This window comes from Anas acuta, chromosome 7 (assembly GCF_963932015.1).
Source record: "Anas acuta chromosome 7, bAnaAcu1.1, whole genome shotgun sequence".
Taxonomy (NCBI): Eukaryota; Metazoa; Chordata; class Aves; order Anseriformes; family Anatidae; genus Anas; species Anas acuta.
The window spans coordinates 25480746-25507731 of NC_088985.1; the positions used below are offsets into that span (position 1 = coordinate 25480746).

At 45.3% G+C, this 26986-nt stretch overlaps 1 protein-coding gene across 3 annotated transcripts in view; it reads left to right on the forward strand.

The window, feature by feature from the left end:
• The first annotated feature begins 131 nt into the window (after window positions 1-131).
• The window catches only part of NEURL1 (neuralized E3 ubiquitin protein ligase 1), a 148264-nt gene continuing 121409 nt past the window's right edge, over window positions 132-26986 (forward strand). Inside the window, exon 1 of one of the 3 annotated variants that reach the window (XM_068688386.1) lies at window positions 132-476. In XM_068688386.1, coding sequence (XP_068544487.1) covers window positions 392-476 — 85 coding nt within the window. In that variant the 5' untranslated portion in view covers window positions 132-391. Of the gene's footprint in view, window positions 477-22671; window positions 22846-26986 lie in introns of those variants that run through there. The other 2 variants (XM_068688391.1, XM_068688390.1) reach the window with 2 other exon arrangements.

Here is a 26986-nt window from a genome sequence, read left to right on the forward strand (position 1 = left end):
CCCCACCCCCTGCCCGCCGTAAGGGGGGGGTCAAGAGGAAAGGGGGGGGGCAGAACATCTGTCTCCATAGCGACGGGGCGCGGCGGGGGGGTCTCGGTGCCGCCGCCCCGCCCCGCCGTACCGAGCCGCCGCGGAGCCGAGCGGAGCCGGCGCGGCCCCGCGGAGGGCGGCGGCAGCGCGGGGCTATGGGGCCGGCTGGGAGCGGGGCTGGGAGGGCGGCCGGTGAGCTGCCACCCCCTTAAACCCCCCCCAAAACCTCCCATCCGACCCCATCCCATCCGACCTCATCCCATCCCAGCCCGCTCCGCCGCCGCTGCTCCCCGGGAGAGACCCCGCGCGGTGCCCTCCCGGCCCGGCCCGGCTCGGCTCGGCTCGGGGCTCGGATGCTGCCATGGGCAGCCGCTTCTCCAGCATCCCTGCGCTGCCCCGCGGCGGCCAGGGCCGGCTGCACCGCGCCCGCCACCATCACCTGAAAGGTAGGGCTCCCGGAGCGCCCCGACCTGGGGTGGGCACCCCGGGCTCCTCTTTGGGACGCGTTGGGTCCCCTGGGTGCTGTGGGGTGGCACGGTCCCGTGCTGGCACCCCAGGGGAGCGAGGGGACAGCCCGTCGGAGGAGTCGGAGAGCTAAAGTGCCTCCCCCAGGTGCTTCTCTGGCAGGGAACGCTTCGCTTTGGCATCTTTTCTGGGTGCCACGGGCATGTGTCTGTGTGCGTGGGGCTGACAGCCCTGTCTGGAGGAGGGCAGGGGGTGTTTGGGGCACCCTGAGCAGCTTACGTGGTTATTCTCCTCCTCGTGAGGATGAAATCCCCTTTCTGAAATCCCTGGGCGCTGGCAGGACCAAACCAGATGGGGATGGCTTCTGTAAGGCGAGCAGGAGCGACTGCCAAAGTCTCCTCTGCCCCTGCCCTTTTTTGCCCCTCTGGGCTGGGAGGCTGGTAGCAGAAAATAACCTGTCATTCTGGAGAGGGATTTCCTTGGGCAGCAGCACACGCCGTATGTGTTCGCTGCTACCTGGGTACCTCTTTGTTAAGCAGAGGATGTCGGCCATCCCTCCGTGAGCAGGGATCGAGGGCAGGTGCTGTCCCTGCAGCCGTTTCAGGAGATCAAAACTTGTTGCAGCTTCATCCGTGTTGCAGGATTTGCAGCCAGCAGCATGGGAGATGGGGATGTTGGTATTCACCCTGGTTTTTACTGAGCTTTTAAACCATAGGATAGGGGAGTGGAAAGGGTTAATAAGGAGCTAGGCAACTGGTTGCTCTTCTGAAGGATTTTCTAATACTTGCATTATACTTCCCTTCCACCTCTGTGCTCGGATGATTTGGAACAGTTGCATGAACTGAGGGTGGTCATACCATGGCTGTTAATGGCCATGCAAGGAGGCATTACGGATGCTTGCTGCTCTGTCATGGACAAAGTCAGTCAGAAACTCGGCCCAGACAATGGCCGTGCTTAAAATCAGACTTGCAAGGAGGGTGCTGAGCCCTAGATGGTGAACCATCAGCTCTGTCAATGCAAACAAGAAGGTGTATGACATGCTGTAGTAGCTGGTGTGCGACTGTAAACTGCCAGGGAGGATTTATCTCTGAGAATCATGCTGTCAGCTAGAAATCTTTCTGGAGCAACCTTAAGCAGATAAGAATTTATAAACTGGAGCCAGAAGGGACACTGCCACTTAATCCATTACCAGTGGCTTACGTGAGATTTCCAGGATGCTCGGTATGAATCACCTGATCTGGGGGGAGGGAGGCTGATGGCACTTTTGTTTGTTTTGTTCCTCCTTTAATTTCCATTTTAATGAAATTCCTACCTGTGCCAAGGCAGCAAGTAGAAATGTTCTCAGACTGTAGCACTGACATCATTTTGATTTGGAGTAAAGAGTTAACAAGATATTGTCTTTGTTGTAAAAACCAAGCGACTGCCAGGGACAATATGTGCCTTTTCTGTCTTTTTTGAAACCGAACTGCCTCAGGTCCTACATTTAAATGCAGAATAAACAAGTCTGATTGGATCTGACAGGTTCCTGTAAAATGCTCTGGAGGCACCGCAGTAAAAGTATGAATGTCACACAGTTTTGTTACAAATCTGCCATTTAACATTTTGTAAAGTGTATTTTAATTGAAGGTCCCCAGTTCTTCTTCCCTTGGTGCCTGGCTCGGTGAGAGGGACACTGAGCTTTGATAATTCAGCCACCATCGAGTACTCCCCTAGCCTGGTGCCAGGGGTGATTTAGACTCATCTTTGCTCAAGAAGAAGCTCTGACTGCTATTGGTGGTCTGGGGACTCTGAAGCCAGTCCCTGAACCTTACAAATTTATCCCTGCTGTGTAAGAAGTAAAACCTCCATAGATCTGCTTCCCACATGTACTGAAAGTTTTTATACTTTTCCTTTCTTGCTAATCTTGCTAAAAATGTTCATCATTAATTAAGCACATCTTCAGAAGATCCTAAGATACTTTGGGTGACATTGAAGGCACAGAAATATCATTGAAGACTGGCATGGCTGGCAGAGTACTTGCTGTGCTTTTGGTGTCTGTGTGTAAGAAGGACAGCACCCAGCTGGGTTCTTGGATTTCAGCTTCAGTTTTAAGACCAGGTAGCTGGAATAGGCAGGTCTCCACTGAAGGTGCTGGTGAGAGTAAATCTGGAACCCCAGGCAGATGATTTTATTGCTGCTTTCAGAGCTAGACAACACTTTAAAATCTGATCTGTCCAGCCTTAGAAACCTCTGTTTCTGTTCACTAGAAACTGCTGGATGCCAGGACTTTGGTGTTACCTACACCAAAACACTGTGTCACCCCTGATATTAGTGTCACAGTTGTGCCTGAAGGCTTTGGCCAGTTTGGAGACGGTGAAAACTAAAGTCAGCGAAAACAGAAGACATTTGAGTCCTCAGCTGCTCAGATGCCACAGTCTTGATGTGGCTGTTAATCTTGAGGCCATGGCCAGTGGCTGAAAGGAGTTTGTCATTCGATGGCATAACGATGGGGAGGTTGAGGTGAGATTATTTTCAGTATTCCTGAGAGTTTTTCACTTCCCATAATCCGGACATGGCTGTTTCCCTGGGGTGACAGAAGGTGATCCATTGTGTACTTTCCTAATGAGCAAAAGATTGTGATTATCTGGGAACAATCTCCTTACGTTGCAGCCAGATAAACTCCAGGAAATTTTTGCTGTCCACCCTCTCTGAAATATGGTTTGGGACTGCTGTCGAGCAAGGTGTCTCTTAATTCTCCTTTGTAATCCTGCTGTAGCTGTAAACTGCCCTCCTTGCCTAGTGTTACCACTTCCACACATCTGTAGCTGTTGCACTGCTTCCTTAGCTATTGCTCAGCCTTGCTAGATCCGTTTAACTCTTCCTGCTGTGATCTGTGGGCTGTGTACCCCACCAGGCCTGCTGTGTTGTTCCCAGATTTGCTGGTCTTGGATGCTAGGAATGTGTTTTTTGCTGGCTCTTGGACCAGAGGTAAACCTGGTGGTGGACCACAGGTGGACCCAAATTCCATCTCCTGGGCTCTGTGGGCAAGCAGCTCTTTATCCTCGCTTATCTCCATGTCCTCAGCTGCAAGAAGGCTTAGCAGTTTATGTGGACCACAGATCAATATTATGCTGTAGAAGCTAAGAAGTCATACTGTCTCCTCTCTTAAACCCTTTCCTTGAGCATCCTAGGCAGGTTTGCTGCTCTTTTTTGATCCTCCTCTTGCCTTGGAAGGCTGTTTTCCATGGGGAGTGACAGCGAGCAGGATTTCTTCCCGTCGTTCTTCTGACAGGTTATGATATTTATGCAAAAGAATGCATGCACTACATTAGAGACAGCCCGAGGTAGTCAGGGATCCTCTTCTCAGCAGTGGGTGATTACTCATGGGTTATTCGTTATTGTTTGTGTTGCAGTGGCATCTGGAGGCTCCTGTGGAGATCTGAGTCATGCTGGACTGGGTGTTTCTACAGCCCCTGCTGAAAGGGTGTGCTGTGCTTGCTGCTCGTTCAGACAGATAGCTCTTGCTTGTGGGTGTGTGTGATCTCTGGGACAATTAGGGGCTTATATCTCTAAAGTACCATGAGAAGCAGGCTGTTACCTTGGCAGGACAGTTCTTCTGAGTCTCTTCTTTTGCTTGGAAAGCTGAAGTCAGGGCCAGCAGTGGTTTGATGAAAGCTGGGACCCTGCCCTTCTGTCTGTGAGCCTCCAAACACACAACTGCTGTGCAGCACAGCATCATGGAGATGGGAGCTTCCCTCCTTCCTTAGCCCCTGGGGATACCAGTCATCACTACACATCTTACATGATTCTGTAGTCTTTGCCGGCATTTTTGCAGTTGCCATTCCAAATTTTACATGTCCCATTGACTCATAAATGTGTCGGACATTTTTCTCCTTTCACTGGTATTTTATGAGCCTCTGAAATGAATGCGGGAGATAGGAATCTGGATGGTGGAGGCATTTCAATAATTTTATGTTGTTGACAGGAAAGAATATTGTGCTGCCAGCTCCATTTCTTGTACTTGCTGGATAAAACTAAGTGGGGAGGAAAAGAACATCAGCAGCTGGTGAACGAGGGGATTAGAAATTGGGGTGCAAGCAGGGCATCAGGGAGAATGCCAACCATGGTGCTGTGGGATAGCCTCGGCTCCCACTGCTGTCATAACTGGTTCCTTGAACTATCATTTCATTTTCTTCCAGCCTTAGGGAGTCAGAAGTTTCACCATCACAGGCTCTGAAAGTTGCCTCTGGCTCCCTGCTTTTCTGCTTCTGTTCTGTCCTGGGGTTTGATTTCCCTCTGAACTGTCAGTCTGTCTGGGTCATAGGTGTAAAGCTCATCCTGCATGAGGTTTCCAGGTGTATGTGACCTTCTCCCAACCACTGGATTTTTTTCCCCAAGTTACTGAACTTTGATGTATTGAAATTTAAGCTGTCTAAAATCGCCCAATGCTCCAAACACAGCAATTTATTGACTTTACTTTTTCTTTCCAATTGTCCCTTCCATAAGGTACAGAGGCCTGTTGGTGAAGCAGGTAATGGTGCAGCTTGGAAATGCAGTTGGAAATTTCCCAGGAAACGGTGTGGTGCTTTGCCAACAGGGACTCTCTGTATTTCACAAGGGCAAGAAAGGCCGCGTCTGAAAACAGTAGGAAGCAAAACAGCAGTGAGGTGATTGAGCTGAAAATGTTAGTCAAAGGCTCAGTAGTAGTTAAAAAAGCAAATGAAATAGTAGAAATCATAAGGGAACCCAAAGAGAAGAAAATAGAGATGTATACAATTTATACAAAAAATAGATTGATACGATTATATAATTGTATAAATCTGGATGTTGCCTGTAGTTCTGGTTCTTCCCTTTCCACCATCTTAAAAAAGGTACAAGAAATCTGGAAAAGGTTCGGAGCAGGGCAACAAGGGTGACGATCAAAGGTCTGAAATAATTTAATGTAAGGAATGATTGAATAAACTGGGACTCTTACCTCTGGAAAAAGGGACAGCTGGGGTGGTAAATGATAGAGATTTAAAAGTCCTGGCTGGCATGCAGAGAAGGGGCAGAGCTCCACACTCTGCTGTCTCTTCCAGTACAGGAACTAGGAGGACATCAGGTGAAGTTGGTAGTTCCCTTTGAGCAGATGGAGCCTGTAGCCATCTGCAGTGGCTGGTAGCTCTCAGAGCTCATTAATAGTGGATGTTATGAGTGCAAAAATGGGTCCAATTTTACATGACATTGGAGGAGGTCATGAAAGAGGAATCCTCTGAAGTTTCCTGCATACAAAGCCTACACACTCACCCTGCTCGTGTGGGCTTTCCAAGGGGGTCTTCCTAAGGCTACCCATAATCAGCTGATAATGATAATGCTGAGATGAGAGCTCAACATTTCTCCACACCAGTGACAGATGGAGCTGGGATGTTCAGCGATTGTATTGATGGCTGCAGGGACAACCTTCTCTGATGTTGGCTGGTCTCTAACTGGATCCATCCTGTTTTTTTTTTGTGAATATCCCTGCCTGTGTGTTTACAGAGTGGTTCATCACCACGGCAGCATCAGAGTCGTGCACAGAACAGAACATCCAGGCTTTATCCGGGAGACAGCAGGGACTGTGACAAGGTCCCTGTGCAAACTCCCACCACATCTTTCATGGATGAGACTGTGTCTCCTGCACCCCAGGGTTTGGACAAATAAAGGTGTTTTTGCATTTGAGGGCTTTTGTGAGTAAGAGAAAACAGGTTCTCTTTGCTTACTTTGACCCCCCCCGAGTGACAAAGAGTATAAGCAGCCCCCGCTTTGTTTTGTTTCCTAGACTACTGAAATATCAGCTTTTGTGGATATCCCTGTATCTGGGGAAGGTTCTAATGCAGAGGCTTGGAAGATTTCAGATTTGGCAGCTGTTCTTACCTACTGCTGCTAGGATAATTGCAGGAACCAGCTACTTCTGCATCGCTCAAATTGTTGCCCGTGGCAAGTACACAAGTACATGTCATTTTACTTACGGTGTGTAACTTCACAGTGGCTACTTATTTCAGGGTGGGGATCCACATATGCTCTGGTTTAGGCTCTCTAGAAATTTTCCTGAACTGTCCTGAAGAGTGGGGTCTGCAACACCTGTGTTTCGGTAGCGTCTCCATCCTCCAGTGTCCATCCATGGTTGATCTGCGATTAACGTGGATCACTGCACCACGCAGGTGCTCAGTGCCGGGTTGCAAACTGACAAATCCCCAAGTTGTTTCTGACTTTAATCACAGCGCTGTAGAGGTGCTTGGTTCTGTGCCACAAATTGACAAATCCCGAAGTAGTTTTGGAGACAAGAGCTGAATTTTAACAGAAACACAGAGCCTGGCAATGTTAAAGCTTCTGCTGTGACTGAAACACGTGTACATGAACCTGAGCTGCCTTGTAACCTAACTGGGTAGGGTACTGCCAGCAGTGCAGCTGGGGAGGAGGGTAGGCATGTGGATAATTCCCCATATGAAGGTCTTAGGTTGATGCAACTATGTCGCTAAAACCAAGCCAGGGCAGCTTTTCATCTCCGCTTATTCTTGGGCATCTCTAGCTGGTAAAAGCAAGTTGTATATAAGATTCTAGTTCATGTTTATATTACTGGTTATTTGACCTTCCAGTAACACGATTAAAATAGAGTTGCATTCTAAAATTATAGAGCAGAGGATGCCATGGTAGTATTATATGTATACAATTCTGTTCGTCCCACTCGGTTCATCTCTTTGCTGAAGCATGGGGAAGGATTCTTGGCTCCCAGAAGATGATCAGGTCAAACCTCAGGGCTATTTTTATGCAAAATTCTAGAAAGTAAATGTTAATAGTTCTCAGCCAGCCTGAAAGATAAAATACCATGCAGATTTTTTATTTAATTTTATTTTTTTAATTGTGCTTCGTGTATTGTGTAAATACTTTTGGAAAACTAATATTAAAATTTTAGCCAAAATAAATTCCAAAGTACTGGCATTGCTTGCAAAGTCTCCCTCCTCTCTTTGTTCCTTCATATTCAGTATTTGGGTTTCATGCTGGTAACACTGACACTTCCAGATGTTCCTGCATGTGTGGGCTTACACATGTGCACGGGCATATGCAGGGATTCCCTGTTGACTGTTGAGCTCATCATTTTATGGTATGGCCAGAACACACACACTGTTTAGCACCAGGACGTGAGAAGACTGGCAGCTCCCACATTATTTTCTAAATGCATTACAGCCTTTTCAGCAAAGCAATGGCTGGGGAGCTCTGTAGCTGCCCATTGCCAACTACTCGTGATGAAACAGAGGTCTGTGGGTTGGCCATGAGCTATGGCTGCAAGTGTCTGCTATCCAACCGAAGTCTGCCTTTGCCTTCATGCTTTCCCCTTTGTGCTCCCTTTGGCTTGTCTCATGGAGGAATACAAGAAGCAACCCATCATGTGTAATTAAAACTTCCCGTGTGACTCCAGAAACCACTGCTGCCTATTTTCCCAACCAGGCTAGGAGAATATTCCGGGAAGCAGTTGTGTGTATAATCAAAGCGGAAGAAAGTTGATGAAAAATTTCACTGACCCAGTGGAAATGGTTCTACTCTTGGGAGTGTCTTTAAAAAACTGTTCAGTTTGGGTAAATGAAAAAGTTGAATTTGCTTTCAAACAAAATGCTTTGAAAGTCTTTTAGATGGGACCAACAAATGGGTCAGGTTTGGCAGGTTTTGAGCATTTCCTTTCATATTGAAATAGGGGATTCAGAAGGGGTTGTAGGTCCATTTCCCAAAATTGAGAGAAGGGTGCTGCCAACAAGGGCCTTTCTTCTCAGCAACAGTCACACCTTTCCTGAAAGGGTGATTTTTTAATAGTAATGGAATTGGGTTTGGTAAATTGAGTTTCTCTGTGAAAGAAAGGTCTCAGCGCTTAAATCCATTAAGTTTTATAACATTTTCTCAGGCAAGTGAGAAGAATTCTTATCTGAAAAACATATTTATAGTCATTGAAAATATTGTATTTGAATTTGCTAAAAGGCAAATAAATCAAAGCACTGTAGGAACAGAAATTTCTAATGTGCCAGCACAGGCATTTTGGGTTATGCTTTGAGAAGAAGTTTCATCCTAATGGGGTATGAAGGAAGGAGCCTGGTTTTTGAAGAGACAAGGGTCTGCAGGATGCTGTGCAGAGGTGGAAATGTGGGATCCTTTGTCTCAGAGGAATTAATCAGGGGCACTTTTGGGGTGTTACTTATGGAGCGGAATGGGAGCATGAAAGTCTTTGTGAGCAGCGTCTGTCTGGACATCTTTCTGGCTTCACCCTACTTGAAAGCTGGAGCTCACACCTTGACCCTTGTTTAGAAGAAATATAATCATGTTATGCTTGATTCATTCTAATTTATGTTGACTTCCCATATGCCAACACATGATTTAAAAACCCCACTGATCATCTTTTATCCTCTGTTAGGCATAAGCTCTGCTTGATTTCCCTTTAACTGCTACTTGGATGGAGCCGTGACTATGTTTTGTGCTCTGCTGCTCATCAACACCATCTAATGTAAAGATTAGTATTAGACTCTTAACTTGCTGCTGGACAGGCTTTTGCCAGATAAGCTAAGCAGAAGTAGATTCAGAGCTTATTTGCTATCCAGATTTCAACTGTTCATCAGAAGGTCAGTTCAAATCTCCTCCTTACGTGATAGCTGCTTAATTTAGCATTTAATTGTATTGATATTACTATGGATGATTTCTTTTATTTGAGCAATTGGTGGAACTGCATTTTAAAATATATATATCTCACTGGATCATTTTTGTCAATGATAAATGTTTACTTTGTATTTAACAAGTATTTACTAGGTAGGAAGGGAAGAGATGGTTTCCCACAGACATATTGACTCCCTTTAGAAGACGGGATGCAACTGGAAGAGTTCAAACAGAATCTGTGTATTATGTGAGTGAGTCACCTGAGCATGTGATAGAAAATGGAAAAGAAAAATTGTGCCTCACCAGTCAGTTATGTTTCAGCATTTCAGGAAATACAAAAATGGGAGAAGTAATTTAAATTATTTATAAAATATTCTGCAAATACATTATGAAGGGCCTGGGTAATGTTCTGGATTTCTACATTCCCATTGCTATCTTGGTGTGTCATTTATTGTATTTGTTTTAATAGTAGAGCTCTTCAGTGATTGGATCCCTTAATAGGCATAAAATAAAATAAAAATGCAAAAACTGCTCACTATTTAAATCTGCGAATACCTTTTGTTTAGAGTAGAGATGCCAAGCAATGAGGACAGGCATCAAGAGCTTTACTCCTCCACTTGCAATCTGTCCTGCATTCGTTGCAGCAGAAAGTTCTCACCTAAGCTGGATGCCTAACAGCCTCTACGGATGGTCTGGTACACGGTGCATTTGCTTTGGGTGGTTGTTCTCAGACTGGATTGTCATGCACTGGTGGACTTAGCAGACAGATTAAAAATCAGCTGGAGGTTTCAAGCAGAGAGCTCCTGCAGGTGGGACATGTCGTGATGAATGGAGTGAGCTCTGGTGCTCTCGCCCACGCTCCGTGTGTTTGGTGGCTGAGCAGATAGAGTCAGTCCCCAGTTGTCATCCCAATGTGAAGCCCAGGAGGAAAAATTGCCGAGTGATGGGTGGGAACAGAGACTGAGGGTAAACTCCCAATTTGGAAATGTTAATGTGACATCTATTATTAATAACCCCGCTGTGAAAGAAAAGAAAAACCACAACCCTAATGTTTTGCTGCAAATGAAGCTGTGACACAGGGAAGTGGCAGGCAAAATTAAAATTTCATTCTTGCCATGGTCTTACAATAAAGGTTTTGTGATACACACCCAGCAATGCCACTATAAATAGTCTCGTTATCTAATCTTCCAACTCAGAATATGACAGAAGATTACAAATAGGGAAACAGTGCAGAGTAGCTTTTAGCTATTTTCCCACTGCTTCACTTGCTTCTGCCGGAGCATTATTGCTCTGCCCCTTGTAATTCTTATGGAGACAACATTATTCACAAGTACAGCATGTCACAAGCAGGAGGAGAGTTCAGATAAAACCCTGAAGATTTATGACATAGTTTAGATAAGGCCACGTAGGAACTGAGACCAGGGAAGCAATAATTTGGAGTCCGGCGGCATTTCTCAGGGTGCGGTGAGAACTTCTTGCCAGCTCCACTGGCTCAACACAGAGTGAGTATTTTATAAGAAGGTGCTCCACGTGGTGGGCTGCAGAGAGAACCCTTCCCTAATGAATAACCCAGACACTCACACAGCACAGACTCTGTCCATAGAGGTTTTGGACCTGATCCAAAACCAACAGGACGATGCTAGAAAATTTCACAGGGGCATAGCTAGTGCAGAGAAAACCTCCTGTTCCTTTTGAACTTTTTTTTTTTCCCATGGGAGAAGACAGAGGTGGCTGGAGGAGGGATGATAGCTCCCTTCTTCCCACTTCCCTGCCCTGCTGGGGATGCAAATGCCCATTTCTGACCCTTCTTTGGAGCCCTCCCTAGCCCATCGCATGTGGGGCACCTGTAGGCAGCAAGGAGAGCTGAGTCCTTGGGATGCTTCTCCTGGGCAGGAGCAGCTGAAAACAACCTTCTGTAGCCTTTGAGTGTGGACACAAATAATCCTTTTCCACAGGAGACTCTGGATTGCCTCCTCAGCTTACATCAAGTGACACAACCTTATAGCAGCCATGAAGAGGTGGGAGGGAGTATGGCTGTTTTAAATCTTTAAAAAAGACTCAAATCATCCACTTTTTGCTGTATGAGGGGAGCATGAAGGCTTTGAATGCTTGTTCAAACCCCAGTGCTTCCACACCACACAGCCTGAGGGAGGCTCTCAGCCTCCAGCACCCAGCTGGACCAGGTTGGGGCCGATGGAGCACATCCAGGCAGCGTGGTGGAGCATAGTGGTTGACACACACATGCTTCACAGCCATGGTCAACTACAGAAGTCCTCTTCTATGCCTCTATCAACGCCTTCTCATGAAGCAGCTAAAAGCAATGATGAAACTTGAGGAATTGAGCCTCCCTGCAGCTGTTGCTGGGAGGAGGAAAGAAATCTTGTGCCGTCCCCTTGTCCAAAAATAGGACAAGGGATGATTCCCAAGCTGATTTTTAGGGAGTTAACATGATTTGTTTTTATTTTCCACAACAATTCAGTGACAGGAAGACTCAGTTAATCAGCTGTGTAGGACACAGCAGTCCTACATCCATCAGTTCCTGTAGAGCTCTTGTAATCCAGGGTCAGGATCCAGTTTTGTCTCCCAGGGAAGAGCTGGGACTTGAGAGCTTCCACCTGTACTCCCAGCCCACTGATGCAGCCAAACAGGCATTCACCTCCACGTACCTACATCACCCACTCCACTCCCTGGTCAGCACAGCATCCTTCTGCAAGAAGGCAGTCGTCTTCAGCTGACTCCCTGTGGTGGGCACTTCTGCCTCTTGCAGAAAATCTGAAAATCATCCTTAAATATTGCTAAAGGCAAACAAGCCAAAGAATGTCCCTGACTCTACCTGCCTGAACTGAGGCCCAGTATTGCTAGCAAACTCTTTGGGTTATTCCACCCACCCCAGATTCTATTTCAGCTAAATTCATAGGCATAAGCAATCAGTAACAGTGGCATCTGCAATGCTTTCTGGGCGCAGGCACTCTTGAACTGTAGCCTATTTACCAGGGAGCAGAGTTACCTTCCTAGCAATTAGATTCTGCAGGCAGATCAAATCAGCTGTTGGAACAGAGGTTTTATATATATATATATATAGTAAAATGCTCCCAGGTGTGCTTTTTAGTACTGCTTCTGGGCTGAAGTAAGGATTGATTAATAAGAGGCACCCAAACCACATTATGTGGTGAAGCAGAGCTGGAGCAGGGTGCTTTTGCTCTGATTCAGGGATCTGATTGAATTTGATGCCAAGGATTTATGTCCTTGCCCGATTTTATCTGTTAAATTAGAAAGTGTTAAAAGAAGGAGCTATTTTTGGAATAAACATATTAAGTAGTGATGGAGAGGGCCAGCTAGGTATTGGTGGGGTGGTATTTTATTTTTATGTATGCTTGTCCAAGGTATATTACTCAGAGCATCAGAATAGAAAGCTGCAGGGGTAATACACTGCTCTAGGTTTACACCAGAATACTTGAGTAACCAGTATGTTTTTTGTGACATTAATGTGGTATCATAAAGAATATGATTAAATTATATTTATTGTATAAGCCCAAGTGAATATAATATAGTGCTATGCAATTTTAATTTTTGCTGTAAAGCTCCTACCAGTTGTCCATATTTCTACATTAACATGGAGAGGGGATTATCTTAATTATGTTTTTTTAGCATGTTGATAAATGTCCAAACTGTAGAGAAGCTGTTACTTGCCTTGGAAACCATTGCAAAGACACCTCCTGGTTCTCTGCTCACTCTCCTCCTACCAGTAGTCTTTCTCCATTTAATTTATTCTGTAGTATTGCCAGTAGTGTTGTTTTGCTTGATTTATTCTGTAACTTCACCTAAAATAGACTCTGACCTTTAATTTTTGTTCATAGCTTGTATATAATTCTTTACAGTTTTTTTTTTTTTTAATTATTTTATTATCTTATCACCTCCTTAATGAGCATTTTACCCTTTTTAGCCATTATTTAGCCTTTTCAACTTCCCATAGGCCATCTTGAAGCCCCTGAATGGTGACAATTTATGGCTGAATCAAGATGCAGGGTGAGGCTGAACAAGGTGACCCTTAAACTTCACAGAAGTTGTTGCATTTCCAGTGCCTCTGAGGCCATCTTGTGCCTCAGAAATTAATATTAGTAACTGCTACTTACAAATTGCCTTTTACTGTGCTCCACCAAATAATACGATGCTGAAATAATTTATGACAGCTAAAATATCCTGGAGTATTCAAATAAAAGCCAAAAAACATATAAGGAAACCATGTCCTGTGTAGGAAGGTTACAGTATGAAAAAAAAAAGATGTCTTGCTTTGTCTGCAGGTCACATTGACACGTGAGCTAGAAATACATGTACGAGATGGAGACCTAGATGTGCTAGATTTAAGGGGGAACTCCGTAGCTGCTGCCGTGGGACTATTTTCAGGTGCTCAGATGAGTGAATAACCCAAATATAGTTTAAGCCTGTGACTATTTAATTTTCATAGCAATGCAAATACATTAGGTGAAGGCTAAGAGCTCTGCATCTAATTTAGCAGTGTTGCTTTAGCAACATCATGCAGGATGCAAATAGTCTCCTTGGTAACACTTCCTAAGTGTCATTAGATAAGCGATGGTTACAAACACGGAAGCAGATCAGAATGAGAGTCCTGCTCTTGTCCTGTGCCTTTTTATAGCCCCAGACACCACGATTAGCAGGAAGGCAAAAGAGGAGAGGAAAGCAGTTTGGAGGGTAGGAGCTCTTGTTAGCATTTTACGTTTTGTTCTTTGGAAAAGCACACCGGTGGTGACTGGGTTATCTGAATTGTTTTAAATAATGTGTTAAATAAAAGGAAGGTGCTGTCCCTGCCACTGATGGCACCTCTCAGGGACAGGCACACACTGTTCTCCTTGCTCTCCAAGGGATGCAGGTTGCAGGTATTAATGCCTAATGGCATCCTCATGTCTTGGTGAGTTTTGAACCTACAGGATAGAAAGGGGAGAGGGAAGGAGACCCCAGCGCTTAGTGTGAGGGTGACCCTGATATCTTCACTCAGTGTGGTGGTAGGGGATCTGCTTCTGGGCTGGGACCAAGCACAGGAGCTGCTCCCCTTCTGCCGTGTCACTTCCCCTACCCCACTATCACTGTCAGTGCATTGCCTCTCCAAAACCAGATTTTTTTTTTTTTTTCTGTTGAATTTTGAAGACCTTTTCCTAGGAAGCAGCAGTGCAGTAGGGATGAAGATGAGAAGTGGGGTAACTTAGTACTCAGAAACAGTGCTCTGATGTTGGCAGAGGAAACTTTTCTATATAGAAAGAGTTGTGAATGGTGTCAGCTTTTCTAGTTCTCATGTAATATAAATATATATATATATTATTTATTTATTTTTTCATGAGGGAAACTGCAGGGATTGCACAAGAATCCTAGCTTTCGTTTGACAATGCTTCCCTTCCCCATCCTTCCCTTCTGTATACTTCTCGTTTACACAGAAAAGCTGAAAGGTACATAACCAATATGACCCGATGGCTCAAAACTGAGAAACCAGACAAAAGTTCTGCCAATGCTTTTGTTTTACACTGATCTTTATTTTAATCCCACTTGTTGATGTCTGAGGATCTTATCCAAGGAATCCTGGTAATGTCAGCACGTGAAGGACAGTGGTGGACGGAGCCAAGTCTACAACGGCATCAAAAGAGGTTTATTCAGGTTTGGGATGAAAGTCTGAGAGCAGATTGTTTTATTTTATCATGACCTTGACCCTGCTTCAGTAGAGGTAGACATCTGGTGGACTTCTGCACTTTTGGGGAGACCCTTGGAACCAAAGCTAAGCCAGACCCTTGCAGCCAAACACTTTCTGAACAGTGACCATCAGGTTTGTATGCAATTACAGGTCCCAGGGACTGGTTAGGCCAAGGGGGTTCATTTCAGCAGTGTACAGCACCTTGCGATTTAGATTCGTGGCAACAGGCTGACTGCAATTTCTCCTCTTCTGATGTAAAGGGAATTGAAATGTCAATAGCCTCTCTTTACAAGGAGAATTTAAAAAGAAAACCAAACACCAACCATCCCCCACAGCCCTTTTTTTTTTTCCCTCCCAAATCCTCTTGGAATTCATCCATCTTCATATGGCTCTTATCTCGTGGCCTCTACTCTAAATGTCAGTGCTAATTAATGGGACCTTGGTCCTCCGTGTTCAGATGATTAGCAATCTGCTGTTCCGATGATGAACAATCAAACGTTTGTTCGTGAGAGGGGGGCCCTCAGGTCTCCTCCACCTCCGAGGGGAAGGTGCTGGGGCTGTTGGCCTTGTGCGTGACAAGAAGCAAAGTCTGAAACACGTCTTTACCTCATGCTGTCAAACCCAAGCAGGTGATGTTCTCAAAGGTTAGAGCAGCACTGGTGAGTTTTTTTGGATACCAAGTGCAGCACGATAACCTTCCTGCAGTGAGGTTTGGAACTGCTTTGGAGGTGAAGTTTGGCTCTGCATGCAAGTTGTTCTGCAGTAGAGGAGCAGCTTCTCCTCACCACTGTGGCCCATGGCTTAGTAGGACAGGGGACCTGGACAAATGACAGCTAAATGGGAGCTCAGCCCTCAAACTGTCCCTCCGGCTGCTGTGTGCACAGCTGTGTTTCCCTCCAGGACAGCCACATTGCTGTGTTTCTGCCACCTGTTGTATGTAGGCATCATTTTTTAAACCAAATTGGGATAGGAAAACGAACTAACAATTTTATTTTATTTTTTTATTTTCTTTCTTGATACTCCTGGGGCTGCTCCACCCCTGTGTCCCTGCTGGGGCCTGATGGATGTCTCCCGTCCTGCACCACTCCCTCCCCCTCACAGCCCCTGGGTCGGACGCTGCCCCTCATCCTCCTGCCGGCAGTCGGGGTGGTCTTAGGATGGGAACTGGATATATCAAGGCACCCAATCCAGCACACAAGCCTCCTCTCTACCAGCCCCCTCCTGACCCCCAGCCCTGACTCCTCTGTTCCTGTGAATACGCTCCTTTCTCCCTTTTTCACCGAAAAACAAACAGAAGCGATTGCAGCCAAAACTCCCTCCCGGGGTGACCCTGGCATGGACACAGAAGTCTCTCATTCAGCATTCACCTCTGACAACAGATGACTTTTGGCAACTCTCTGCTTGCTCGGATGGGTTTATTAGCACTTGCTGTGTGCTTCCTCTGCAGCTGGAGCTGCTTTCACGGCCGTGCAGGCGTCCGCAGTGTCTCTTCTCTCGCTGGCACCCCTGTCTGTTATTTTTATATTTTTAGTGGCCTTCCTCGTGCAATAACAGGAATTATCTCTTCGGCAAGCATCTTCTCAACAGAATATTAATGTATATAATTAGGATAGTATTTGCCTCTTGATTCATACTGTTCATCCCAAAATTGGCTTAATTACACAGCTGCTCCTCTTGAAGGAGGCCGTGTTTGTTTAAAAGCTTAAATATGGAGATAGGGGCTAAATTCCTTCCTTGGAGAAGGCAACCTCAATTTTGGATTTCTAGCTATTTTGTCAACAGTGTTTTGTCTGTTTTAAGGAGGGGAAGAAGTAGAGAGAATGGTACTGCTGGTTTTTGTTTTAATCCTCTACACAGGGAGAAAGGCACAAACCCCCTTGGCTGATTGATTGATTTAGTCACTTTTGAGCTGCTGAAGGTAAAAAGCCTAAGGATCTCACATCCCTTGGTTCATGTGTGATTCCTGTGGTTTTCCTCTCTCTCTGATGTCTTGAAACTCAGGTGTCCCTACCAGCCAGACAAAGTCTGTAGGGTAAGACACTTGCCTTTCACCCGCTTCTAGTTTGCAAACCACAAAGCTAGCTTTAGCAGCAGCCTCAGCCTTGGTGTTATAAAGACATGGAAGAAAAATGCCTCCAGACAAGTCTGTGGGATTATTTCAGCTTTCTGTGAGACAGCTGAGATGTTATGTTCAATTTTGCTATCAATTCTTCAGCTTTGAGCGTTGCTGCTGTAAACTATCAGCACCTCCTGTGAGTATGTTAGTGTTTGGAAGTATGCAGTAAATCAGATTATAGCCGCCCTTTATTAACCCTGATGCACAAGACTTCAGCAGTAGAGGTTTGATTCAGAGAAAATGAATGAGGATAGTTAAAGTCAAATATAAATAGAGCTCATTAAAAAACAAACAAACCAGCCTCTGTTTCATTATGTGACTCTTAACTGCACCATGAGAACAGAAGCAGTCCTCATTAAAGTCCCCTGGCAGCCTTGTTCTCTTCATCTTCTTCTGCAAACTCATGAGCTATAGGAGCTCTTGGGGACATGAATCCAATCTGTGCCTTGTAATGGCAGAAAGAGGGGGAAAAACAAACAGAACAAGCCTGTGTGCACGCGCAGGCAATAAAATGAGCACAGCCCTGCCGGCACATCCATGTCCCATCCAGACCCCTGACAGAGCATCGCTGCTGTCCTGCACCTGGGTAACCTCTCCTGTGCTCTCAGCAGCACCCTGTCCTTGCCAGGCTGTGAGGTGATGGAGGAGCCTCTGGTGTCTCCTCTTCTCCCAGCACCTCGTTTTGGTGGTGCTGTGGGTTCCACATGCTCCCTGTCCCCATGCAGGGGGTGCTCCTTTCTGCAGGGTTTTGAAGCACATGTGTGTTGGGAGTGCTTTCATGAATAGGGAATGCTTGCCTTCCTGAGGTCCTGAGTGTGTAGGTGCAAGGGAGTGTGGAAAGAGTCCTGGAAAGGATAACAGGCAGTGTCTGGTAGGGAGACCTGTGGTTCTGGAAGTGCAGCTCCTCTTAAAGCAGAGTTAAAACATATTTTGTTTTTAAAAAATTGTATTAAAGAAAAGACAGCGTGAATCTCATTACGGATAGCGCAATAGCACAAGTGGGAGATTAATATTCTGCATAAGGGAATAAAACTGCAATACCTCTTGAGCAAACCTATTCCCACTGGAGAAACTGAAGACCTGGAGACTTTATCAGCAAACTGCAGCTTTATGCCATTTACAGGTGGAGAAACATGGAGCCTGCAAGGGACCTGTCTGCATCAATTTATTTATTTTTATTTTTTATTTTTAATGTTTTCCTTCTTTTACAAGCACCACCTCAGTCCCACTGTTGTCACCAGTTCAGTCCCAGTGTTAGTAGCACTGGGAATAGGTAAACAAAGGTAACCAAAGCCCTTGGTCTTTTAAAGCAACTTATCACTGACCCTTGCTCAGCACAAGTTCAACGTGCACACCAGCCACAAGGGCTCCCACCGTTCCAATTTTAAGCAGAAAATCATTCAAAAGTTTTAATTAATTTTAATTCATGGTTGCAGAGCAATGTGGTGCGTGCAGATGGGAAGTGGTAAAGAAGTGTTGGTTCATCTCACTTTAGCGTTTTTTTAATGTATACATATGTTTTACAAAAAGAGTTGCAGCTTACTCAGAACCTGGACTGGACCAAAACCCGACTGTTTAATTACTGTTTACACAGAAGTAATTTGCAAAGTGTTAATTTCCAAAATCAATGCACTCCTGTCCAATAAATATTTAATGCTTCCATCTGCCATTTTTAAGTTAGTTACCAGCCCTGTCTGATGAAGTCTATGAGACAGTTGCCTGCTGTTTGACATAAAGAATGGTTCTGAGATCCAGTTTGTGTGGAAACCGAGAAAAAAACAGGTTTCCTAAATGCAGTTGGATTCTCTTCTCTTGATTTAATACACATGGGGAAACCATTACATATGGAGACAGGTTTATAGCAGGCAGGCCTACGTAAAATTACTTCTTAATTTTATGAGGGGAAATAGGCTGAGTCTTTTCCGCTGGCATGGTGACTGCAGATCCGGGGTCTGACCTGCAGGAGGAACCTGGCTGGCACATGCAGCATCGTTAGCAGGGGGAGACGAGGTGGAGAAGACCTCTGCCCACATATGAAGGCGGATGCCAGGGTTCCTGTGGGCCACGGTGGGATGCCGACTCTTCCAACTGCACTGGGGACAATTTAATTGCTGGTAGTCACAGGGGATCCGGAGCTCTCTGGATGGGAATGCCCTGTGCCAATGCAAATGTCACCACTCGCAGCACAGCACGGGGGTCTTGATGATTAGTTGTTTTAGTGTTTTTCTAGTATAATTATGTTTAATTCATGTGTTGTTTCATCAAAGTGTCTGTCACTCAGGGCTTGGCATCGTCTTCTTAAATAGCTGGATATAAAATTACAATGTGTTTCTCCAGTGAGACCATATTTCCAGAACATCATGACAGCTTTATTATGACACAGGGCTCTCTGTTTAGCTGAACAGATACAGTGAATTATCCTCTTAAAAAATCAAAATCTCTTGCAGTGGGTCATTAGACTTGTGCCATTCCCCGCACAGGGTTACTCTGAATCAACATCAGAAGCATCTGCAGCCAGGGAGCTTGTGCTGTGGCATTTAGGCTTCCTTGCTGGGCTGGGGTGGGCTGGTACATACATAGGAAATAAACTGCAAAGCACCATGCAAAACAGGGCTGATTTTCCAGCAGAAGCTGTTCTCTCTCTGAGTCTCTCCCCAGCCTGGTGGCAGCTTCCAGGGATTATTCAGAAAGCAGTGAAATAGTGGGAATGATCCCCATGTCCCCGTGGTGCCTAAAGCTCCCGCATGAACCCAGAAAAGCGTTGCTGCCAGTACTAGCACGCTTTAAATACCAGTCCCCCAAAATGCTAGCGTGGGCTGCTGACAGATGGGTGGAAGCCTGTAAATAGGAAAATATAGTTTGGATAACATTTGTAGCAGTGTATTCAAATTACTGGCTCAAAGCTATTCCTCACTATACTCTTGAGTGTAAAAAGACCTGTGCAAGCCCAACTGGACCCTAAGAAATTGCTTCCCGTAGCTTTTCTGCTGTGCAGGTGGGTGTTGTACTGCCCTGGGCAGACATGACAGCAAAGCTCTGCTGGATGCACTTCATGATGTTTCTTGTAGTGGATGGAGGGCCTTTGGGATGGGTGGATATGTCAGTCTATCTAATAATGACCTCTAGATTAAAAAACTCACTGGATTATGGAAAAAAATTTGGAATTGCTACTGCAAAGGGCTGCCCCTGTGTGGCTGGGAAGCACAGTCGTGTGCTGGTCTTGGTGTTCATACAGGTGGTAACATCCCAGAAATGAGGGAAAAAAAGAGGAATGTGGGAAAGTGTGTTGGAAACATGGTTTGCAGTATTACTTTGCTACAGTTATTATTATTAATTACTTTAAGATGGCTTTTAAACTTTGTGGGGCAGGTGCTGACTGGCTGCCCTCTGGCTTCATTAAACAGCATCTAACCTCAGGAAATCCCTGGTGGCTGGAAACAAATATTAAATTAAGCAATGTATTTGGCTAATGGCTGTGCCTCTACAGCCAGCAACGTGGGGTCCCAGGCAGTTTTCTTGCTGTTTTTTGGGGGCAGCCAGACACACCACATGCAGGTGAAGTGGGGGGAGTGGGAAGTGGTTCGCTGCTTCATACACCAGGCTGAGATGTTTGTGATGCTGGGGCAGTTCTGAGGAGCACCTGGCACTTTCTCTCCCCATCGTCTCCTTTGCAGCAGTCTCTGTAGGAAAATATAATTTGAGCACTGCAGAAATCTGCTTGTTAATGGAGGACGGCACGGTCTGCTAGTCACAGCAGGGCTTACTGGAGATAAATCCCTCTACTTGATGTTCCCAGCTCTCCCACGCAGACACCGAGGCATTCACCTCTCTGTGCCTCACGGTGCCCACGTAGAGAGATAAAGGAAGCAGAGATGTGGAGTTGTATTATTGTTATTGGGGACTAATTCGAACCAGAACTGAGTGGCAGGAAAGAGCAGGCAGCTCCTGATTCCTGCTGCCAGCGCTTAGACCCAAATTTGCGACTCACTGTGAGATCCAAGGCAGGTTGGGCTGATCAATCTGGGGCCTGCTGCAGGCCACTGTTTCCTCCCTTCCCAATTTCCTCCTTTTGGAAGGATCAATCCATGTGCCTTTGCTGAAAATTTAACTCCACTGGAGGGATCGTTCAGAAAACTGGAGGTGTCTTTGAACTCAGTGTGTGGTTTGTCATTTGACCAGCTTGTCGGCTTGATCTGATGAGTTCTTGTGCAATTTAGATTCTCCTCCTGCTGACACCTCCTTCACTCTCGGTGGCAGCTCTATGCCAGCCGGTATGACCATACCTGCACTGATTTGCAGTGCTGTCCCTTGCAAGTTCACAGAATCACAGAATCACCTGAGGGCTGGTCTCCCAGGGCTGTGATTTTCACATTTTTCTGAACCAAGAGACCGTCTGTCATGAATTCAGCAGATGAATTCAATGAGGCAGACTTGCCATATCGCTTCCATCCACATATCTGCATCACAGGACGGGGTGTCCTGCCTTGCATGGAAGCTGAGCAAGGCAGCTCAGTTTGGGGAGGAATGGGCTGGTTGCAAGGCTCAGCGCATTTGCTTCTTCGTCATCTGTGGGCCTCGCTACAGAGGCCTGATTGTGCCGCCTCTGTAAGCTTCAATCGATTGCTTGCAAGGGCCATATTAGCATTCTGCAAAGAAAATTGAAGTGCTTCCATGAAGTCAGCTCAAAGGACTTGCGTGTGAGCTATTGTAGGGAACAAAACGGTTGCTGGAAAAATTAAGCTTTTCTGTTTTTAAACTTATGTTCTGCATTGAATTGTTTAGGTTTAAAAAAAAAAAAAAAAAAAAAAAGTGGTGTAAAAAGCTAGAGCCTGGCTCAGGAGAGCAGGGCTGTGGCAGCCTGCAGGATGAGACCCAGGGTACAACTTGACTTCTGTAGCCTCCTGCAGGGCAGCCAGTGCAGAAGGAGCCTTGTCAAAGAGATAAGCAAAGGCAAGCTGGCAAACAACAGCATTCCTTAATAGTGCTCTTCCTGGGTATTAAAGTAATTCTATGAAGCAGGAATTTAATAGTACAAATCTGGCTGATAACCATTCTGGTAAATAATAATAAAAAAGCTCTGACAGTCCAGCCCTAGCTTGACTAATGTAGTGATAGTATCTGTCTTGAAGAGAAAAATGTAATAGCAGAGAAGGCTCCTTGCTGCCATTTGTCAGGGTTGCAGAGGCTGTCATTGGGTGACATTCAGTCCCAGAGACCAGCACCCATCTGCACACCTTCGGGTATGTTTTAAGCCTTCTTAAAATCCCCTGTTTCTGTATCCCAAACCTTTGTTCCTGATGCCTTTCAATTTGAAAACAGCAGCCTCCTTCCCTCATTTAGTGTGGGGATTGTTTCTCTCTAACAATCAGGAAAGTCTGGAATATCAACCCAGGCAATCTGTTTCTCCTTTGCTACATTAATAGCATTTGCTAGTGTTGAGACCTCTGCTGCCCTGGGCAACATTATGGATTGTGTGTTTTTCTTACTTAATGACCAAGAGAAGCCAGAGATAGGTGATAACCTTGGCTAAGCACAGAGTACTGAATGAAAAGGTTTGCATCTGCCCAGGTAGGAAACAGGGGTTTCATTGCTGTGCTTTCCTGCTCTTCTCCAGCATTAAAAACTTGGAATTAATTTGCTTTGGGTGGAAATCATTGGAATTGATTGGAAGGGGCTGCTGAGTCATCTCCTCCCATCTGCATATTAATGCCACCCCACACCCTTCATCCCTTCCCACCCAGTCTGAAAGCAGGAGGATGAGGAGATTCCCTGGCAGCATCTGGGAGCCAGAGGTGAGAGCTGAAGCTGTGAGACCTGGCTGCCCTCACCGTGCAGCAACCAGTGGGAAATGCTGCCTTCCACTTGTGTGTTTGCTCTGTATTTGCTTCTTCTGGCTGCAGCCAAGGTAGCGTGCATTGTTCTTTCCCAGGTAGACACTGGTGTTCTTGTATGAGTAGCTCAGGAGGGGTCTGCCTCAAGCAACAGGCAGATGTTGGGAGCTCTGCTTTTAATTGCAAATGTGCAGTCCTGATGTATAGCCCAGATCAGCTGTATTTTTACTCAAATAATGCTTCTTGGGACAAAGAAGGGAGCATAAAGGCTCCTCTGCTCTCATTTCCTTGAACAGGACCAGGCTTTGGCTTTCCAAGTGGTAATAACCAGCGTTGTTGGAGTTGTTCTTACAGTAAACTAGAGGCCCCATTTAGGATTATGGCCTATGTGGTTTGGTGCAGTAAAGAGGGCTTGGGGAGCGCAAGCTCTGCCTTGGTGAATGTGCATCCTTCTTGAAAAATTCTTCTATCTCGTTTTGTGGCTTGTCCATCAAGCTTTATTTAGTTCTCTGTCAAAAGCAACAGCTTAAAGTGCTCAGAAGTTCAAGCTTGTTCTTTCTTTTGTCGCTTTTAAAACAAAAGAAAATTATTTAGAATAGCAACTTAAGTAAGGTAATGTTATTTGCAGCTTTCTAAGAAAGTGTTGGAAAAGGAAAGGGCAAACCTTTGCTATGTTTGGCAGCTTTCTTGGAAACATTATTCCCTGTGTGAGAGTGCATTAAAAATAATGCTCTCTGGCAGCTCTTTTGGAGCCTGGAAGTTAAAAGGTAGCAACGAACTCTGTATCACACACTTATGTCTTCATGAAATGTGAAATCACAGAAGTTTCAGACTTGTGACTCAGTCTCCTGGAGAGCAAAGCCACTGGGCACGCTTAATTTTAATGACTATTCAGTGTTATATTGTTCCTTCTTTCCCCAAGTCCTGGAATGGGGTTTATGTTCTCATATGATAACAGAGGATGAACCTCACAGAGTCTCTCTGATGGCCAATTCTTGTGTTTAAGTTTGCTTGGAGCTTCTCCGCTGATGCCTGCTGCTGTATTGTCTCTTTGGCTGGGATTTCATCCAAGTTTGCAAGCAGAGACGAGGCTCAGCCCCTACGAGTTTGGACCCCGCTCTGAGTTTTCCCGGAGTGCCAACTGGCCTGCTGTTGGGTACCAGCTGTACTGACTCTGCTAATAAATCTTGCAGTCTTGGGTGATAAAAATCAGTTTCTAAATTTAGGATACCAAAGAAAGTGGTAGCTGTTATTCAGTGGGGAAATATATTTTTCCTCTGAGTTGTTAACTAATCAGATGTGCATTGCTGGAAACACAATCTCTATTTCTTGTACCTCTTTTTCCTTTTTTTTTTTTTTTTTTTTATTTGCATAAAGACTTATCCATTCAACACTTAGCACAATGAAAGAATACTAGTAAACACAAGCTTGTTGATATTTAATATTCTGATGCTGGACTTGAGGGGAGATCTACAACTTAAAACGGGGTTGGAATAATGAAATCCACAGTATAGCCTGTCCTTGGGAAATAGGAATGGTGATGTTAACCCTGAGGGTACTGGTTTCTTTCAGTTAGCAATAAAATGGGATCCTTAAAGTAAAAATTGCTCTGCAGCTTTGCATCTGGGGCTGTGGGTACTGTTCATGTTCAGCTGTGTGTGTTCTGAAGAATTGCTTTGCTAAGAGCATCCAGAAATGGTGACTTCACATCTGTCTTCTGCTGTGAGGCATTGCTCTGATTTCCTGAAGACTGGTCTCCTCCTGCAGGAAACAGTTACTCCACCTCTCAGCTGAAGGCAGAGTAATAGGTGTGTGTTTGTTTTTTGAACAATTTTTTATCTTAAATGACAATGTTCAACAGAAGCATCCTCTGAGGGTATGCTGTACATCAAACAATACAGCCTTTTCTCCCTTTGCACAAGCATTTGTTGATAAGGAGAGCTGTGGGTGTGACTGTGGAGAGGAGGATGAAGGTATGAGGTGTGACTTGACAAGGTCATGAATGCAGGTGCATGCACCCTGCTTTCTCATTTTCATTATCCCACAACCACTTCAGCTTCCTGTCACTTCCAGCCATGTGGCACATGGCTAAGGTCCTTGTTACAGCTTTTATTGTACAATGATTTGCTGCTCTTTCTCAATTGCTTGCACTTTCTCTCTTGCAGTTAATTCTGGGCACCTGCTTACTAGAAAGATTGATAAATTCCAAGGAGAACAAGTAATGGGACTGAGGAGATTGATGTAAGAACAAAGATTAAAAAAGCTGAATCTGAGTAGTTTTGCCAAGCAAAGACTAAATAAGTAGATATGCTTGTATTGTATCTGATGGGTGTAAGCACAAGACAGGAAGGCATTTAACATGTTCACTGGGATGTAGCAAGGATGAAATAAAAGGGGAAGGCTTGTAAAAGCAGGTAAACCTTGAGACATCACTGCTAGAGAAGTCACAGGCCTTGTAACAACCAACTTATTGATTTAGCTTTTGTGTAATAAATTCAGTCTAGGGAGAATCCTTGTCTAGTAGAAAAATTAATAGTTTTGAGCATGAAGGAATTACTCTGATCCTGTAACCTGGTCCTTGTCTGGTACAGTAAGGTTTCTCCACACTGAGGTCTCAGTGATGGTGTGAAGATGGGGGACCAATGCTAACCTTGCAGGGGTTTGAGTTTTCCTGGCTAATGTGGTGAAAAACTGAGGTCTGTGGCAGAAAATCACTGTACAGTCATTCAAGGAGGTTGTGCACTGCCCTGCCTTTGGTGTGTCCCCCTGTTACTTGGTTACAAACATCCTTTGTCCTCTTTCTTCTCCAGTTTCTTCTGAGGTCCATCTAACAGCTTGTGCTTTTCTTTAGCACCCAGAAAGCATTGGTGATTCAAGGGGCTGCTGCTGATGAACAGGCCAAGGATTTGCGGGATGTGGTCTCGCTTCCCATAGATTTAGTGGCAAAAATTTTTCTGAATTGACCAGGCTCAGATTTGGTCTCTTTGCTGTTCTGGGATATAGCCAGCAGTTACAGCAAAAAGGAGGAGTGGTTGTGGTACACCTTGCTCCTCCATTCCTTGACACGGGTGGCTCAAGATGTACAGAGCAGTTATTGCTGGCTGCTCCAAAGGTCTTTGGTGCAGTATGGAAAATCTGTGTTTAGGCCTTGCTGACAATGTGCTGTGGACTTATTTTATGGGCAAGGATGTTCCTGGGTAGGTTGGCGGTCTCCCCCTCCACCTCCTCTATTCCTGAGATCTCTTCAGTCTGTAGATTTCCTTGTCCTTGATCTGAGAGCAGGGGGGAGCTGTGGATCTTGCAATCTTCACAGAGCAATAGCCAGGAAATCCAGTGGATGTTGATACTGTTGGGCTCTTCACGAGGGTTTAATGCTGTTCTCCTCTCTGAATTCCTGCTCAGCCATCTTGCTTTGCTTCCAGTGCTTTCAAATTAATCACATTTCTCTGTCCTTGTCAATAGGACAATGAATGTGCTTTGTGCAGCAGAAAATGTCCTGAGGGATGGCATGATCTTCCTCTTCCCCTCTCCTCCCAGATGGCAGCATGTATGCGAGGGTGTTGGTGCCTTCTCCCACCCTCCTTCACCCAACAGCCTGGCTGGGCTGCAGCTCCTCTGAATCTGCAACTCACTGCAAAGCCTCTTTGTAAATTAAATTGTAATTAAAACAAGACATCCCCACATAACATGCCTTCTTTCCCACCATCTTTCTGTGCTTATTTCTAGGGCTCTGCCTTTGCTTGCAGGTGTGTTGGGAAGCTCAGGGCCACCCTGCGTGGAGCAGAACCGTTGTTGCTTTTGCTTCAGCAGCCTCTAGTGGGGAGATCAACGCAGCTGAGGCCAGGGCACGGCTCCTCCCTTACTGCAGCCGGAGCCATGAGTTGGTGTCTGGAGTTGGAAATGATCTGTTTTAATCTCTGTATTGTAAGCAAAGGCTGATGAATAGAAGAAAAGACTATTTCTGCTCCACAAGGGGCCAACATAGGAGATTTTTTTTTTTTTTTCATATCAGATGTGGGGAAAATAAAACTATCTAGAGGTGAATGAGTCACTTTTCTGAGTCACCAATAGTGGGAAGAGGGGATATAGTATTTGTGAATCAGAAGCAAAAAGTACAGCCTGTTCCCTACTCGATGTGAGACAAAATAATGGACAACATCAAGAAGCAATCTTATCCCTATAAGAAGCAAGTTTTAGGCTCTGCCTCAGCATCTT